The sequence below is a fragment of the Camelus bactrianus genome, chromosome 5 (genome assembly GCF_048773025.1).
Source record: "Camelus bactrianus isolate YW-2024 breed Bactrian camel chromosome 5, ASM4877302v1, whole genome shotgun sequence".
Taxonomy (NCBI): Eukaryota; Metazoa; Chordata; class Mammalia; order Artiodactyla; family Camelidae; genus Camelus; species Camelus bactrianus.
This window is the reverse complement of record NC_133543.1, coordinates 17,679,430-17,698,813: the sequence shown is the minus strand read 5'-3', so window position 1 is coordinate 17,698,813 and position 19,384 is coordinate 17,679,430. Positions and strand designations below refer to the sequence as shown.

Sequence of the window (19,384 nt, the reverse complement as noted above, 5' to 3'; positions counted from 1 at the left end):
GAAGCCTGCAACAAATGACCGTGTATTATATAATTCCATATATGTGAAATGTCCAAAATAGTCGGATATATAGAGAAAGAAAATAGAATCATGGCTGACTAGGCGTTGGGGACTAGGGGACAAGGGGGTAGGGAATGACTGCTAATGGATACAGGGGGTTTGGTGGGGGCAATGAAAACGTTCTAAAATTAAAGTAGTGATATTCGTACATCTCTCTGACTATAGTAGAAATTACTGAATTGTATACTTTGAATGGATGAAGTGTGCAGTATGTGAATTATGTCTCAATAAAGCTGTTTTTAAAAAGCAGAGAAAAAAAAAAGCAGAGGAAGTAACATGAATGCACATAATACTTTTGAGTATTTGCCATGCACAAAGCTTTCAGCCAGGCTCTAGAGATACTCTGATTAATTAGTTAATAAAGCCCCTGTTGCTCTTGGCACTTATAGTCTAGCCTGTGGTGGTAAGAAGGCATGAGAGAAGTTTAAATTATGATTCTTTGTATACTTTGGATAATATCAACACACAGAAAGGATGCTTCATGTATATCTGAAGGATAGAGTATAAATGAAGAAAATTACAAGTTACATTTATTTTTGTCTTTTAAAGCCTAATGGTGGTATTCCACATGATAATCTTGTTCTAATAAGAATGAAACCTGATGAAAATGGAAGATTTGGATTCAATGTAAAGGTAATTTAGAATTTATATTGTATTCAATTTTTGAATTCAGATGTTTCTATTTTGGTAATATTTGACTAATATTTGATTTGCTCTGTTTTTCAGGGAGGATATGATCAGAAGATGCCTGTGATCGTGTCCCGAGTAGCTCCAGGAACACCTGTGAGTTATATAAATCTTGCAAGTGAATCCTATTTTCTAGAATACATACTTATTTATATTAGTTTAAATAAAGGAATAAAATTAATCATTTATTTTAATTTGTCAAGTATCACATGTTGTTGGCTGACTCTCTTAAATTGCTGGGAAGTTAGTTTTTATTTATTTCCTGCCTATAAGAGTTTTTAAAATCCTTGTTTTTACAAAGAACCTATTTATGACTTTCAATGTTTCTAAAATATTAATAGATTCTTTCAAAATAACCCCTTTAAACAGCAAAATGTAGACAGAGGTGTAGTTTTTGTTTGCTTGCTTTTTTTGTTCGTGTGTTTTTTCATTTAGAATTGTTTACCTACATTCTATTGTCTAGTTTCTGTTTAAAATACTTACTTTAAACTCTTTATTATGAACATTCTAAACAAAAGGAAAAATACTGTATGTGCCCTTTATGATGAACCCCTGCCGTATCCCATCATTCAGCATCAGCACCGTGAACTTTTTGCTTAGCATAAGGACAATTCTTAATAAATTTTGGGTGCATTATCTTTATTACTCCTATATATAGCAAATATTGCTTTCAAATTCCCATCTATGCCGTTGTCTACTCTGTTTAACTTCTTTTTTCTTACCTAAATGGTCTTTAGGGACTTTTTAGTCAGCACCCATTGTCATTTAACTCTCTTTCTGTCCTGGGAAATGTATGAACCAGCAGCCTGAGAGCAAGAGGCCAGTTATGGGTTTTTTGGTGCTCTGCAGCAACCTCAAAGTTGATTTGAAGATTATAGTAAAGATTGATAAAGGATATTATGATACATGGTTTTGGTTCTAGTTTTTAAGGACTTTGTTGATTGCACATATTGGGGTGCTCATGGAATACCCCTGGCTTAATCATAAATACAAAATTTATCATATAGCTGTAGAAATATCTCACAAAACCCCAGGACAGGAATGCAGTCAGACTTCTAGAAATAACTTTAAAAGTCATCAGGATTCTATTTTTCATCTCTATTTCTTTTTATATGAATGTTCCATTCTTCTCTCTCAATATAAACCAATCTGTACACTTAAGTCAGCTTCATCTCTCAAGCTACTCCAGATAAAATATGTTTTAAATGAAAAGTGTACTTAGTAGCAGCTTCAAGCCACGTCTTGTAACATTACCACCTCAGATATACTCTACCTTCAAATATGATTGTGATTCCAAAATCTCTATTAAACAGAAATTGTATAGCTACCACTATTCTGCTCCTCAGTCCATGTGGTAGGGCATGACTATTAGTAACTTCTAGATTATATGCATTACCATCTCAGCAACCCAGAGTCATTAAAAATTACACACTCCTGGGAAGTAAAAACCCTTCATAGATCCAGCTTGGGCCAGAGGTCCTCTTTTAAACAAATCACTTATTATTGGAGGTGACAAGTCAGGGACATGATGTATAAAATAACTTTTGAACCTACTATGCATGTGAAAGATGGGAGAAATAGTCCGATTATTATTGTTCTGTACATATTGGAAATAATGTGTGTCTGCGGACTCCAAACAAGGAGATGAAAGATTGCTAAATTCTCGTCTATCAAATAGGAAGTTAGATAATGTTTAAAATAAAAACTAAAGAAAAACAAAATTGGAATGTTATTTAGAGATACTGAGGTAAATACAAAAGATGTAACTAAACTGTTGAAAGAAATTGCCTCAGGAAGGGGAGATGATAGGGAAGAACACAGATGGTGTCTTACCTTAATGATCTTCTAGACCTAGTCAGCTCTTTAAACTGTGTGATGTATGACTTTGCCAAAAACAGACATTTTAACTAAAACTGTTTTCTTAATTAAATATATGTCTTTTCACCTGACATTTCCACTTTTAGGAATTGCCCCTAATGGAGTAGTTGGAATAAAGGATACACAAAAATGTTCATTGTAGTATTGTTGTAAAAGTTAAAAATTGGAGGGAAAGTCAAAATGTATTTCATTAGAGTTGGTGAAATAAATTATGCATTACTTTTCAGCTATTGAAATAATGATGTAGCTTTATGTAAGTATGGAAATATGTTCATAAGATGGTATTATGAAAAATGCATATTTTATGATTGATATATTTACTCAGCCATAAAAATGAAATCTTGCCATTTGCAGCAACACAGATGGACTTAGAGATTATCATACAGAGTGAAGTAAGACAGACAGAGAAAGACATATTATATGATATCACTTATATGTGGAATCTAAAAATAATAGAAATGAATTTATTTATAAAACAGAAACAGACTCAGAGACTATGGTTACCAACGGAGTAAGGGGGAATAAATTGGGAGTATAGGATTAACAGATACACACCACACTATATAAAATCAATAAACTACAGGGATTTACTGTACAGCACAGGGAACTATATTCAATATCTTATAATAACCTATAATGGAAAAGAATCTTAAGATTTATATATATATATATAAATATGCATAATTGAATCACTTTGCTGTACACCTTAAAAACACCTTAACAATATTGTAAATCACCTATATATGTCAATAAAAAAAACAAGAAAATGTATATTATAATTCCATGTATATTTTTGTCTGTTTTTTTTTAAATGTGAGTTATATACATTTTAAAAGTCTGGAAACCTGCTAAAAATGTTAGCCATGTTTCATCTGGGTAATGGAATTACTGGTATTTATCACTTTCTTCCTTGTTCCTTTTTTTAATTGTCTGAATCATGACAGTGAGCATGCATTGCTCTTATAATTAGAAAAGGTAATAAACATTTTTTAATTTGTATGCCAGTTGTAATAGTCATAAAAGAAATACTGGTTTTTCTGAGCGGTGAATGTGGATAGTTTTCAATTAAGTAAGGGATGTTCAGGGAACATTCTATAGACAGGTTGATTTCCAAACAGAATTTTATGACTAAATTTTCTTTTTAGGCTATATAGATTACTATATTGGTAATTTTTCCTTTCTGCCACATAGAACTATGTTCTATAAATAGTAGCTGAACTTAGCACAAATTAAATAAATAGAAATTTATAATTTTTATATTATTTTATTAACTTAGAGGTCATAACAGTCTTCTAGTTAGAAACCTTATTTTAGGTGACTAGGGGGAAAAGACAGTGTTTCAAATATTTTAATGTCATTTTTTTATATTGGACACTTTCTAAAGTGGATAAAATAATCCCCAAGGTCATGTTTTTCTTCCTATCTTTTGTCACTACAAGAAGTAAGAAGAAACTAGAGAGAATGGTCTGAACCTTGAATTTGAATTTTCCAGATTTTAATGCTTCACACTGAATTATCTCATTTTCTAAATTTCACAACTCTATAAAATGATTAGAACAGATACCGGTTCAATTTTCAGAATTTCAGGTGTCTAAGATCACAATTTTATAAGCAAAAGAGGAAGAACTTGGTTCCTAGACCAGTTCTTTTTCCACTAATGACAATACCTTGGATTTTGCTGTCTTTGTGTTTATAATAAACTTAGTTGTGCTTTCATTTTTTAAGCCTTCACCACAGCCCTTTTTTGTAAGGGCCAACCCCATCATTTCCTTTGCATTCTGACCCATCATCCATCAAACTTTTCTCCCATAGGTTCTCATTGCTGTGTTTCTGGAACATGCTGTCCGTATTTCTGTGTATCTCTTTTACCTTATTTACTTGTTTGTTTTCGCAATAAAATACAGGCAGTCCTCACATTGCACAGTAGTGCTGGGCTGTAAAAATAGCTATGCAAGCTGAACCCGTGCAAAGCCAGCTTGATAGTTAGTGGGGAGAATTGTTTCCATGACCTTTAAATTTTTTATCAAAACATTAAAATTTCTTATGTTTTCTCTTATAAATATGTAAATATATAAGGAAATGAAAAATCAGTAAAACTAATATTGATTTAGTATCCTGTAATTCAAAATGCTAGAAGCATTGAGAATTTAGTGTTTTATTTCTTTGTGAAAACTTATCACAGGTAATTTCTGAACAGTGCTTGTCTCCTTCTTGTCTTATAACTTAAAAATTTGAATTTCACTTCCAGCACTGTCCCTTTTTGTTTCTTTGCTGCATTTTTAACTTTTCTGGCCAATCACCTCTTTAGATTATCCATTTTCACTGGATAATCTAAAGTGACTGGACTTACCACTGGGAGACAAGGGAGCAATAGTACATGCTTTGCTGTCTCTACATAAACTGTAACAGATGCACAATGACAGATCAGCAGTAGACTTTGAAACAAGTGATGTGGTTGGTCACTGATCATGATGCATATTTATTGTCTATGCAGTGATTTTCAGACTGATGGGCTAGCAACAGATTTTTTACATTATGTAATTATTCACAATTAGTATGTTGTGGTAGCTGAAATTTGAACCATGTTGTTAGGAGACTGGTGTTATTTAACTGAACTGTGGTAACTGAAATTTGTGAGCATCTGCAGAGTGCAAAGCAAGGACTGGCTTTACCTATGCCCCTTGAGATCATTAGTCTTTCTGTATGTCTATATAATAGGACATCAGGGGAAAGTTGTCAATGAAGAAGAAAAAAATAATGTCTTCATGGAAAAGCAAGATTTCTACTTCTGTTTTTTTAATGGGTGAATGAATGGATAGATACTTTTCTATATGCAGTTTTAGTTCTGCTGTACAGTCTATATAAATGAATTTCTGTGCCTTACTTCCAGAGAGCCATGTGCACATGTGAAACCTTATTTACATTAAATTGCAGGCTGACCTCTGTGTCCCTCGATTAAATGAAGGGGACCAAGTTGTACTGATCAATGGTCAGGACATTACAGAACATACCCATGATCAGGTTGTCCTGTTTATTAAAGCTAGCTGTGAGAGACATTCTGGGGAACTCGTACTTCTAGTTCGACCTAATGGTAAGTACTCTATGTAACACTAGATATTTTTCATAACTCATTAATATTTATTACTAGACAACGCAGCCAGAGTGGGCTTTTTAAAACATATGTCATGTCAGTTTCTTGTTTAAAGCATAGCATACTGGCTTCCATATATACTTGGAGTAAAATAAAAATTCTTGGCTGCCTTGCCTACCACTCAGCCTTCCTCACTCTCCTGTCATTTGTGCTGGCTTTCTTGATGTTCTTTCTGCCTAAAATACTCATCTTAATTTTTGTATGACTTATAACTTCATTCAGGTCCCTGCTCAGATGTCATCCTCAGAAAGCTCACTCCTGACTTCTATAGCTAAAATGGCCTCCCTCTCCCCCAGCTGCTCCAGAAGTAGTAGCAGGTACTCAGTGTACACTTTCTGAATGAATGAGTAAAGTTTGAATTCTGTTCCACTTTTGGAAAACTCTATAACGAGCTATAGTTAAGTTTCCACTTAGAACCTCAAGAATATCCTTGCAATGTGGAGCACTCAATGGCTCCTGAAGCAGTTCATTCCCCCTTTGGATAGCTTGAGCTATTAATTGACCTAAAAATCCATCTTCCTTCAATTCTATTCCCAAATCTATCACTTTGTGCTGTGCAGAATAAATTTAATGCAGAATAAGTTCAATCTCTCATCAGTTTTTAGAAGGGATTTATCAGAAACTGTCTCCTTTGTCTAGTTCAGCAATCCTGGATCCTTCAGCCAGTGTTCATTCTGGCATTGTTCCAAGTTCCCTCAACACTCTACCATTCTTCTCTGAGAAGAAATTCTTATATGCCTATACCTCCTAGCATTAGACATATTCTTCTAGTTTTGTTCTGAACAATTTACTGCTAAGCAAAGTTAGCCACAAGAGTAATTATTGGTTAATGCCGTGTTGCCAGTTGTTGACGGTATACCATAGGGAGGAAAAATGTAATTAGAACTCTACCTATTCCCCCCACACACCCATTTTGCCTCTTGGGTACAAACAGACATTTTCATTTTATCTTCTCTACAGGCATACCTTAGAGATATTGCAGGTTCCCTTCCAGGCTGCCACAATAAAATGAATATCACAATAAAGCGAGCCACATGAATTTTTTTGGTTTCCCAATTCATCTAAAAGTTATGTTTATACTATTCTGTAGTCTATTAAGTGTGCAATAAATAGCATTATGTCTAAAAAAACGATGTAGATACTTTAATTTAAAAAGTTTATTGTCAAAGAATGCTAACCATCATCTAAGCCTTCAGTGAGTCATCTTTTGCAATAGTAACATCAAAGATCATTGATCATGGGTCACCATAACAAAATAATAATGAAAAAGTTAGAACTATTACAAGGATTATCAAAATATGGCACAGAGACACAAAGTGAGCAGATCCTGTTGGAAAAATGGTATCAGTAGACTTGCTCAATTCAAGGTTACCATAAACCTTCAATTTGTGAAAAACACTGTATCTGAGAAACACAGTCAAATGAGGTATGCCTATGCTTTGTGCTTTTCTGCATTCATGATCTAGAATTGGCTTTCTAGGAAAAAAAAAGACTTCAATAGACCATTCTATTTTAACTTTTAAAGGAATGTATTCATTTAGATCTGATAGTTAGGTGGTGATTCATTTTTAGGCATTTTTCTGTCACATAAAGCAACTTAAATTTCATACTAAGAATAATCTGTCAATTGGGTTTTTCTGTTTTCTTATAATAGTAATAGCTAATAGTTATTAAATGTTTTCCATACACATGATCTCTTTTATATATTCTCATTTAATCTGTATAGCCATCCAATGAGATAGACGAAGTAGACCCACTCTATAATTAAAGACATTTAGGCACCGAGACATTCAGTTATCTGCTCACAAATTCATGACTAGTACAGAGGCAGAATATGAACAAAAGTCTATATAATGGAAAAAGCATGGCCTTTTTGCAATTTCAATCACCCCATTCATATTTCAAATTATGAGAGGAACCCACCTAGGGCCTACTTTTTTAGCAAAAGATCTTTCTAATATTGTTTTATCACCAAAACCTCGATCAGGACCTGTATTCACTTTCAGTGTGGGTCTGTCATGTCCATTTTCTTAAAATGATGTATAATCAAAATTTAAAGTTACGTTTGCCAAAAATAGCAGAAAAACAAAGAGCTTGTTTTTCCTGGTCTTTTCCCCTTTAAATTTTATTTCTCCTTAGACAAAATGCATTTACACCTTTTTGTCTTTTCATTCTTCTTAATCTATTCTTCTGTAAAGTGCATACATATCTGAGCAAGAATGAAGCCTCTTAAATAAGGACAAAAGCTTGACTCCATCCTTTAGGGGGATCTACTCTGCTTCAGCTTTGCCCTTCCCCATGGGGGTCAGGATTTTGCAGGACCAAGGGGGCATGCCGGGCCATCACCTGTGACCTCCCCTTCCTTTCTAGACCACTTTTTTCAACCCTCAGTTCTCTGACCAAGTAACTCTGATCCCATTTCCTGGGCCTGTATGGCCATTTTTCCCAGGTTCATTCTCCTAAGGGTTGATCAGGGGTATAGGCCAACAGGGTAACTCAGAGGAAGCAATTTCCAGAGGGGTGTAGAACAAGCTTACAGATGGCCTGGGATGTTCATGGGTAAGTTTATAGGCCCCCATGTTAAAGAGTGGAACTATGGGTGGGAAAAGAAGTAAGGTGGGCTACTGGCAACAGCGTGGGGTCTGGCTCTCCTCATACTACCATGGCCATGAATTCTGGCCTAGAATTCTCATTTGAAATCTGTCCCCCCGCGTTGTTTTGTAGATATGTCAAGGAAAGAGAATAGGACATGTTTTGTTTATCACACTTCAGTTTATTTGTAATTTTTCATGTCTAGACATAGTACCGGTGTATAGGCCTCTGTTTGTACTCTTGCCCTTAGTCCCACAGATTAAGGGCAAATCTGTTCAGAGCTGCTTTTTGGCAGCTTCTCTTTTTCTTAATGTCTCTTTAATTTACATTTTCAGTAGCATGCACAAGAACCTTTCTTTCCCCAAAGGTACTTCAACTCCACAACCACTCTCAGCCCATAAACGGTGGCCCCAGACTCAGATCTGATGAATTATGAATAAATGAATTATTTTTCCCAACATGAAATTAAATAATATCTGATAAATTCCTTTTGCTAATTCATGTTTCCTTGAGGCTCTTTTGGTTTTGGTTTTTGGTTTTTTTAGCTGTATATGATGTAGTGGAAGAAAAGCTAGAAAATGAGCCAGACTTCCAGTACATTCCTGAGAAAGCCCCACTAGATAGTGTCCACCAGGATGACCATTCCCTGCGAGAGTCAATGATCCAGCTAGCTGAGGGGCTAATCACTGGAACAGTACTGACACAGTTTGATGTAAGTAACATTGTATGGAAAAGATGTTTGCTCATATTTTCTGATTAATTTCATGGCTTCTTAACTGCATAATCTACTATAATCTGTAAACTATATCAGCTATAATTTGTAAACTAAAATGTTATTCTGAGAAATATTTGGCATAAAAAGAGTTCTAAAATGCAAAGTTTTAAAAATTGCTTCCAAAATACTAGCCATGGTTTCATAACTAGATGTCTGTTTACGAGAGAGGGATAAGGAGATTTTATAGGTATGTCATCAAACTACATTTTTTCTGTAATTAAATAACTGTTGGAGATGAAGATAGGCTACTATAGACTTAAAAATCTCGAGTGAAAGAAAATAATTTTTGTGCCTTCTCATATTTAATCCTTCTCTAAGTTTTGTCAGTGTAGTTAACCATCATTAAATATTTGTTGCTCTGAAGCATATGTTATAGATAAATGACCGAAAAATATTTGTGACTATCAAATATTTAGGGTATATCCATGTTACTTTTAAACATCTCTATAAACTAAATGAAAGCTAGATGTTTTTTGCAGATTTACTATTCAAAACGTCAGATAATTTTGCTGCAAGCAAAATTGTTTTTATTTGTTTAACCGTTTTTCAAAATATATACAATTCATGTTAGAAATTGTGCAGAATTAAGCTTTGCAAATCTGGTTCAGTACTCTGCTAACCTAAGGCACATCACTGTATAGAGGAGGTATTCTAAGGAAAAAACCTGTTTCTTGATAGTATAGAAACAAGTCTGAAAAACAAAACAAACTCTTGATGGCTTTCTGGACTCGTCTTGTACTTTTTTTTTAGCAACTGTATCGGAAAAAACCTGGAATGACAATGTCTTGTGCCAAATTACCTCAGAACATTTCCAAAAATAGATACAGAGATATTTCGCCTTGTAAGTATCTACCCTCTCTGTATGTTAAGCTTAATCTTTTTAACATATCTTTATTAAAACATTCTTTCTTTTAAATTTTTTCAGATGATGCTACACGGGTCATTTTAAAGGGTGATGAAGACTATATAAATGCAAATTATATAAATGTAAGTTGTTTTTAAATTATGCCTTTGTCATTTGGAATAAGAGGCTGCTATAAACTTTGAGGTTTATTCCTTTTTGTTTAAAAACCTCTAAGAGAATTCTAAAACTTCCAGGTATTGAAAAATTTATAAAATTACTACTTAAAGAAATACTTTTGGTACTGTTATGTTAATGTACACATAAATCACTGGAATAGAGTAGTCCAGAAATAGACTGAAGTAAATACTAGAATTTTGTTTATGGCACAGATAGTCTTTTAAATCATTGACAGTGAGACAGACTATTTGAGGAGTGGTTTAGGTCAACTGTCTAGAATACATCATTATAAGAAGGTGTTTCCCCCCTTCTGGGGGAAAAGAAGGATTACTGCTTACCTTTTTCTTCACTTCGTAATACAGAAAATTTAAAATATATAAAAATAGAGGAAAAGGTGAAATGAGACTTCATATATACATCACTCAGCTTCAACAATTGTGAGTTCATGGCCAGCTTTGTTTCACCTATACCCCTACCCATGCCCCAACACGTGCAGATTGTTTTGAAACAGATCCATACATCATGCTATCTATAAATACTTCACTCTTGATGTCAACATATATTCTAGACATATCAAAATATTAATGTGAAAAATAGAATCATGAAAAAACTTGGAGGAAATATGGGAGAATTATTTAAAGTCTCAGAGAAGAGGTTTTTCTAACTTGAGAAACATCTAAGCTATAAAGAAAAGATTGATGAGTTTGGCAGTATAAAAATTTTAATTTTGGAGATTCTTAAAAAGTGCTAAAATCAAATGACAAACCAAATTTTTAAAAATACTACAAAGGACTTATTTCTTCAATATACGAAGAGCTCTATAAGTGAATAAGAAAAATAAATACAGTGCTGTGAAAATAATAAAGGATATGCAAAGACAATTCATAGAAAAAGGAAAGCAAATGACATTTTTTGAAAAGTTTATGGCCATTTTCAAGCCTGTACAAAAGTGAGAGAATAGCATGAAGAGCTTCCCTTCAGAAACCTGTTGCCCAGCTCTAAATGGATAGTCTTGTTTCATCTAAACACTACCCCTGAATTATTTTTTAAGCTTAAATATATCTCTTTGTTTGGTTATAGATAGTCAGTTCTTGTTAATGGCAACAATTATAGTCTATAAAGTCTTCATGAACACAGAATTAGCAAATACTGAATCATCGCTCCAAGGGGAAATGGAGGGTTATCTCACCTGAGCCTCTAATTGCATCATTTTGTCAGCTGATCAATACATAACCTTGTTTCTGTTTTAAGGAACTTACTTAATACACACTCACAGCCAACAGCACTATAATTCATGCCTGAAGGAAGCTTATCTAACATTATATATAATGCATAAGGCACATCATGGCCTTCTTGCACTTCGAAATACTACATAGCTCTTCATCACGACCCTTGGGGACAGTTTTAAACAGTGAAATCCCCAATAACAAGCCCCAAAACTAAAAAAACATGGTCCTAAATAGACCAGAAAAACACTTGTTTACAGTATTAGAGGAGAAACAAGAAAGCAGAAAGGCATCTTGGGCACATTCCTAGCTAATACTGTATGTCGGGTGACTCAAAATTTTTCATATCTTTGGACATGTCTGCAGATAACCACAAACACCCTGAAGTGTCTTGGGGTTACAAGTAAATCTTAGCAAGTAGGCAAATTTGCAAAATACAGAATACATGAATAATGAGGATCGACTGTTTTAGTATATACCTCTGATAAGGACTTTTTTTTTTTTAAAGCAAAGCTATAATACTATTATAACACTTAGAAAAATAACAGTAACAAACAGCTAAATGAATATGCTTAACTTAATTCACAAAAGGTACAAATCAAAACTGCAAGGAGTACCAGTTTTCACCTATTGGATTGAAATATCAAAAAGCTTGATAATACTGTATACAAGTCTATATCCTTTAGCTGAAGTCTTGGGTCAAATATACTTTGAGATTCAGAATTTTTTGGAGTTTTGAAAGGTTAATCAGTGCATGTAACATATTCATAATAAGTAATGTCCCCAGCAGGCTATGGGACATTAGGCTGTAATCAACATACTGGTACTCAGTAGCAAGCAAACTATGGATATCCCCACTAAGTGGAACTGAGAGACTATAAATAGTCTTATTTCAGGCCAGATATTGCTGTCAAATGAGTCCAGATTAGGTTAGGTGTACCAAAAACAAAAAAGTCAGTCTTACACTTCAAACTGAGAGTTTCAGAGTGTGGATAAAGATGAATATATTAAGGAATTTAGTGAGAAACAAGCATTCCTCATACATTATTGGTGGAAGTATAATGGAGAGTAATTTGGTCCTCTCTATTAAACTTTTAAAAGCACATACACTTTGATCCAGCATTCTCATTTCTTCCTCTTGCCCATAGAAATATATTTCTTCTTGTGTGCAAAAATGTTAAGATTTACAGAAGTATTCGGTGTAGCATTGCTTGTGGTAGCAGATAGGTTAGCAGCAACTTAAATGTTATATACATTATAGTATATTTATACAAGAGCCATTAAAAAGAATGAAATTTTATGTACTAATCTGACATGATCTCAAAGATAAAGTGGATAAAAGAAACACGATGCAAAACATTATATGCTGCCATTTATATTTTACAGAAAAAAGGAAGATAGCTTTGCATGTTCATTTGTGTGTTGTGTATGGAATATCTCTGAAAGGATGTATTAGAAACTAGAAAAAAGATTGCCCTCCTGGGCATAAACTGAAGGCTGGGATGGGAAGGAGACTTCTTTCCTCACCCTTTGGTGAGGAAAATCCTTCCAATTGCCATGTGCTTATGAAACCTTTTTTTTTTTTTTTTCAGTTCAGTCTTAAAAATATAATAGGATGATGACTCATCTTCCTCCAAAACTCGCAGTCTTACTTTCTGAAAATAATGAATTTAAAATATTTTTCTAACATATTTTCATGTTTTATATATATGATATATATAATTACGTATATATTACATTCTATATGTACACACATACATAATGTGAAAATCTAAACTAAAGCAAATGGCAGAATTTTTGCTCCTCACAAATTTTACTAATGAGCTGTTTAGAGACAAATAATTTTTATTTCTGTAACAAGTTTCTGCCTCTAAAACAGGATTCTCTGTAGAGCTGCTCTTAAAACCATGAGTGCTTTGGACAATGTTTAAATTCCTGTTTCCACTAATTGAAAGATAAACATGTATAACTGCTAGATGTTGCCAAGAAATTTCTTCCACAAATAAAATAAATTGCTGATAAAGGTTTCTTTCATTGACTTTGTAATTTATTGACATTGGTTGTATTTAGTTATTTACTAGATGATTTTTATATGATTAATCATAGTAAAAAGTAATAATGCAAAAGATTTTGTTTTGTGTCCTTTTCTTTTTAGATGGAAATTCCTTCTTCTAGAATTATAAATCAGTACATTGCTTGTCAAGGGCCATTACCACACACTTGTACAGATTTTTGGCAGATGACTTGGGAACAGGGCTCCTCCATGGTTGTAATGTTAACCACACAAGTTGAACGTGGCAGAGTAAGTCATACTTGAATCTTACACATTGCTTGGACTTTTTAAAATTACATTGCATATAGAGCTATAACTTTTAAACTTCCTTTCTTACGGCATCATGATTAAAATCATCATGGTTAAGTGCTTAAAACTGTGACTAACACGTAATAAATGTGTTACAATGTGATATAACTGTTAGCCATTATTATTGTTACTGTTTAAATGGATTAATGTATACTTTTTGATGAGAGATTTTTATCTAGACTATGTAAAGAACTCATACAACTTAACAATAAAATAACAAATACCACATTTAAAAATGGCAAAAGTATCTGAATACATGATTCTCCAAAGAAGATATTCAGATGGCCAACAAGGTTGTGAAAAGACGCTCGGCATCTTTAGTCGTCAGGGAAACGCAAATCAAAGCCACTGTGCAGTACTACTTCATATCTAATAGGATGGCTAAAATAAAGATGACAGATAGTAACAAATGTTGGTGGTGCTGTGGAGAAAATGGAACCCTCCTATACTGCTGGTGGATTTGTAAAATGGTGCAGCCACTTTGGAAAACAGTCTGTCAGTTCCTGAAAAGGTTAGACATAGAGTTACTATAATCAGCAATTTCACTCCGAGGTATACCTAGGAGAATTAAAAACATAATGTCCACAGAAAAACTTGTACACAAACGTTTATAGCAGCATTATTTTTAATAGCCAAAAAGTGGAAACAACCCGGATGTACCAGATAAAATGTAGTATATTCATACAGTAGATTATTTTTTGGTGATAAAAAGGTATGAAAAAATGATACATGCTACCACATGGATGAACCTTGAAAACATTTTGCTACATGAACAAAGCCAGTAACCAAAGACTATGTGTTTTATGATTCCATTATATGTAATGTCCAAAATAGACAAATCCACAGGGGACAGAAAGTAGATTAGTGTTGCCTAGGTCTGGAGTGGAGGAAGCAAGGTGGCAGAGAGGAATACACAGTGATTACTAATGGGTATGGGGTTTCTTTTGGGAGTGATAGAAATGTTCTAAATGTGATTATGGTAATAGTTACACAGCTCTATGATTATACTAAAAGCAATTGAATAGTGTATTTTAAATGAGTAAATTGGATAGTATGTGAACTATATGTCAGTAAAACTTTTTTTAAAAATCCTAATTATGAAAATAAATGGGATTGCACTTGGCATTTTAATTGAAAATTCTTTCTCATTGTTAACTTAAATCTAAGAAATATCAAAATTAGTACACCATTTTGCCACCTGGTAATAATTACTTCAGGCAAGAATTAATCATGAATGGTAAAACATTGGGTGGAAGGTTGTTAGAAACAGGATATTTGTAGTCTCAAAATCTATGCAAACAGATTATTATTACAAAGGAAAAAATGACAAAGAAAAAACAATGTTACTAGTTGGCAGATCTAGATGAAGAGTATATGAGAGTTTATGAAATTATTCTTTTAACTTTTCTGTAAGTTTGAAAGATCTTAAAAATTAAAACATTAAAAAAATTGGAGAACCTAAGTTTTGTATATTTCTAAAATCTATTGATATCAGGTTAAGTGTCACCAATATTGGCCAGAACCCACAGGAAGTTCATCCTATGGATGCTACCAAGTCACCTGCCACTCAGAAGAAGGAAACACTGCATATATCTTCAGGAAGATGACACTATTTAACCAGGAGGTAGGAAGACAGGATATCTATTTATTAGAACTGTTATGTTCAAGGTAAAGGCTTTGAAAGATAAAAATGTTTTTAGTCTGAGTCCTGGTCGCTAGAAGAAATTAAAAATTGCTGAACTATTTGCTTCATTAGGGTTCTTTGGAATCTTATGAACTATGTTCTCCTACTATAATAAATTTGTTTCCAATTTCCAAGGTAAATATGAATGATCAGTGAAAAAATATAGTAAATAGTACTTATTACTCAATACTTTTCCTATTCATAAAAATTATACCAAGGTTGTTGGTTATAAAGATTTAAGTAATATCGGTGAAGTATTGGAGTACATTTGTAGGAACTGAAAGAACAGTTGAAAGCTATCAAATTATTACTCTGTTTTAAAAGAGTAGAGGAGAACAATTTTACAGTCTCCTCAGTATTAAGGAGGAAAAGATCGTAGGCAGGACCCTCTGGCATCAGACAGATTATAACTTTCTAATTTGTTAGTTTTTCTTACTGCTAGCTGAGTCACTCCACTTGACATCCAAATCCAGAGTCAGAAATGGAAACTGTTTAATAAATGATGGCTCAGTAACCCAACTGGAAGATGTGTGTGGAGAGCAGCATGCTGCCAGTCTTGTCAGGCTGCTAGAGACAGTGCACCCTGCTTTCAATGCTTACACCAGCTACCTTTGATTTTGAAGGGGGCTAAAAGAAGAAAGAAGCAATTGCTAGGGAAGAACAAATAGCCAATGCTATGAAGGCCCAGGCCTGTCCCATCAATAGTTATGCCTTTGGAAATGAGAGCTTATCTCCCCTGGCCCCACTCACCCACTGCCCGTACCGTACCTCCTCCCCAAGTGTGATCAGAGAAGTCCAGCAAGACAGGGCCTTAGACCAAAAAAGGAAGGAGCTAGAAGTTGTGCTGATATATATTAAAGGAATTTGACACTAAATAAAGTTAAAGTTACAAGAAGTAAAAAATTAAAGTTTCAAAATCTTATGGGTTAGAGATATTATCAGAATTCATTTAGGGTTCAGGGACATGTACTGTATAGCTTATGGTCTAATGTAACAAGTCAAGGCAATAAGCTATTTCCTCATTTCCTACATAGAAATGAAAGATAAGTTATACATGGTTACATAAAATGATGTGTATACCTTCATCCGAGTCCCTGTATTATCCTCCACCTATAGATTATCCATGGAAGTTTTTTGCTACCATAAATACATATACACTTGGGTGAATGAATGGACAGACAGACAGACAGATGCTACCCCAAAACTTAATAAAATATACTTTTATATTACCCGTTCTTATACATTTTTGGTACCATTAAATTCTTCTGTTAGCAATAATAGTCAAAGGTAGTTTGTATTAGATACCTTCAATTCATCTGAAAAATTAGTTATCAAATTAAACTGAAATGTCTTTGGGAATTCTTTCTTGATTACCTTTTATTTTCATGGTCTTTCCTGGAAGTTCCCTTTAATGTAAAGGATAATAACCAGATTTCATAGTGTTGAATGATTATAGCTACTAATTGTTGAGCATATGATTCCAAACAGCAGATTGGGTGATTTACAGGTCCTCTCACTGAATCCTTTAACGTAAGACTGTCCCTTTGAGGTGCAGATGTTATTTCATTTTTCAGTTGAAGAAAGTGAAGCTCTGAAAGTTATTGTCTTAACTGGCAAAGTTGAGATTTGAACCTAGATGTATATAGGTACCCAGATGTATAAAGCATATTCAGTAACCTTACTTTCTCCATTATATGAGCCCTTGGCTCCCAAAAAAGAATTAAGTCAAGATTTGAAAATTGAGTTATAAGACGAGTAATAATCCAAGTGACTAATACTTAAATGGTTACAACTGTTCTATAAAATGGTTTCTTTCCTTTTCTCTGAACTGTTGGGTTTTATTGAGTTTATATATTACTTTTGGGGGCGAGTAATGAGAGTAGTTTCTTTTGCTTTTCTTCTAAAATTGAAATGACAGGAATATTTATTTATATTTTAAGAATTATTTCTAAATCAAGATGCATAATTTTTCATTTACACTTAGAAAAATGAGAGTCGTCAACTCACTCAGATCCAATATATAGCCTGGCCTGACCATGGAGTCCCTGATGATTCAAGCGACTTTCTGGATTTTGTTTGTCATGTACGAAATAAGAGGGCTGGCAAAGAAGAACCTATTGTTGTTCATTGCAGGTATTTTATTTTCTGTCTTTTATGATTGAGTAACTGACTAGCTATGTCATTTTTAAAGGGGAATATTTTGTTCTTAGGTTGATATTGTCACTACGATAATCAGAGAGAACTCAAAGCTATGCTCTGAAGGTAGAAGGCAAAGGGTATGTTCTAAGATATGATTGGCAGAAACTTTATCGTAAGAAGTAAAATTAATACTTACTACACTGATTCTTAGAAACTTGTCTTTTTCATAAACACCTCTGAAATTGGTTTGTATCTTAAACTTAATTGTATCTTAGATTTGATGAAATACAGTATTGTAGGAATTAGGCTGCAGCCTAAGTTTTGGAATTCCCCCTACCAGCAGGGTCCTCCTTCCTGGCCTATGGCCCCTCTTACGACTTTTGGTAAGTATCTCACTTCTCTTGAGATGGCCCTGCCCAGCAAATACTGTCACAGAATGTGCTGCTTCCACGAGCCCCAGGTGAACAGTAGCAGACGACCCTCCTTTCCTTTCAGACTCAGGCCCCGTCTGTCCTCGACAGACCAAATACAATGACTCGAGCCTTACTGCCATCAACCCAGAGATTAAGAGCCTGAAATTTTCTCCTTATCCTGGCCACCTCTGTTAATAAGTGATTTATTTAGAGGATGTATTAAGGTATCTCTTTATCCTTAAACTTCCCAGCACTTTTCAGGAGCAAACTTTCAAATCATCAAAGCAGATTGTAGACCGAATACTTGAGAGGCAAAATGGCAGGAATGGTGTACATATTCGGCCATTTCATGTCCTTAGTCCCCAGTAGCTACTATATCCACATTCACAGAGAATACTTCAAAATGTTTTTCCTAACTAACTCATTAATGGGTTTAATCAAAATTAAATTTGGTTTTAAAAATGATTTTTTGAGCATGTTTAATAGTTATCTTTTATACATTTGTTAATGATTTATTATTGTAGTTCTCTTATTTTGGCTTTAAAGGGAGTTGCTCCAGTAAGCTTCTATACCTTGTTCAGATTTTAAAAACTGAAATATAGCTCTTTTAAAGCAGTATTTTTACAACGGTGAAGGAGGGGGTGGGTGCAAACCATTTAACTTGTATTAAGTGTGAACTTTTTTGGTTTTCAAAATAGTTTCTAGTTGGCTTACTACTTTTGTTAATATGAAACATTAAAATCAAATTGTTCTTCTACTGTATTATGATTCAGTACTTTAATGTTCTGCACAAAGTGCACAAGATGTTTAACAGAATAGTATCAGTAAGCCCCATATTTTTATCTTTTTTAGTGCTGGGATTGGAAGAACCGGTGTTCTTATTACTATGGAAACAGCCATGTGTCTCATTGAATGCAATCAACCAGTTTATCCCCTAGATATTGTAAGAACAATGAGAGATCAACGAGCCATGATGATCCAAACACCTGTAAGTACAAGTGTGTATTCTCAACATGATGATTTTTATCAGTGAATATTCCAAGCCATATTTATCTCTTTGTAATTTCCTGCCAGAAGCTAATAACCCTAGCGCAGGAGTCAGCAAATACTACCCATGAGCCAAACCTGGTCCACTGCTTATTTTTATAAATAAAGTTTTATTGGAAGCAATCATGCTCATTTATTTATATATTGTCTATGGTTGCTTTCACATTACAAAGCAGAGTTGAGAAGTTGCAAAAAAGCACCATGTGGTAGTAAAACCTAAAATATATACTATCTGGTCTTTTACAGAAAATGTTTGTCAGCAGCACCCTAGAATGTTAATTTTTGACTGTCGATAAACAGGTGCAGAAGAGGAACTTGCCCTGTGTTACTTAGTCAAATGGAATGCTGA

The 19,384-nt window shown here is 33.9% G+C and overlaps 1 protein-coding gene across 6 annotated transcripts in view; it reads left to right on the top strand.

The window, feature by feature from the left end:
* PTPN4 (protein tyrosine phosphatase non-receptor type 4) overlaps positions 1–19,384 on the top strand; it is a 152,453-nt gene that overhangs the window by 119,071 nt on the left and 13,998 nt on the right. For all 6 annotated transcript variants that reach the window (XR_012506948.1, XM_074363510.1, XM_074363508.1 and 3 more), the window contains 10 exons: positions 610–693; positions 787–843; positions 5,560–5,716; positions 8,914–9,080; positions 9,894–9,984; positions 10,069–10,130; positions 13,546–13,692; positions 15,248–15,376; positions 17,421–17,569; positions 18,841–18,976. Coding sequence is in view for 5 of the 6 variants with exons in the window: in XM_074363510.1 (XP_074219611.1) it covers positions 610–693; positions 787–843; positions 5,560–5,716; positions 8,914–9,080; positions 9,894–9,984; positions 10,069–10,130; positions 13,546–13,692; positions 15,248–15,376; positions 17,421–17,569; positions 18,841–18,976 (1,179 nt within the window). In the remaining variant the exon portion in view is untranslated. The remainder of the gene's footprint in view (positions 1–609; positions 694–786; positions 844–5,559; positions 5,717–8,913; positions 9,081–9,893; positions 9,985–10,068; positions 10,131–13,545; positions 13,693–15,247; positions 15,377–17,420; positions 17,570–18,840; positions 18,977–19,384) is intronic.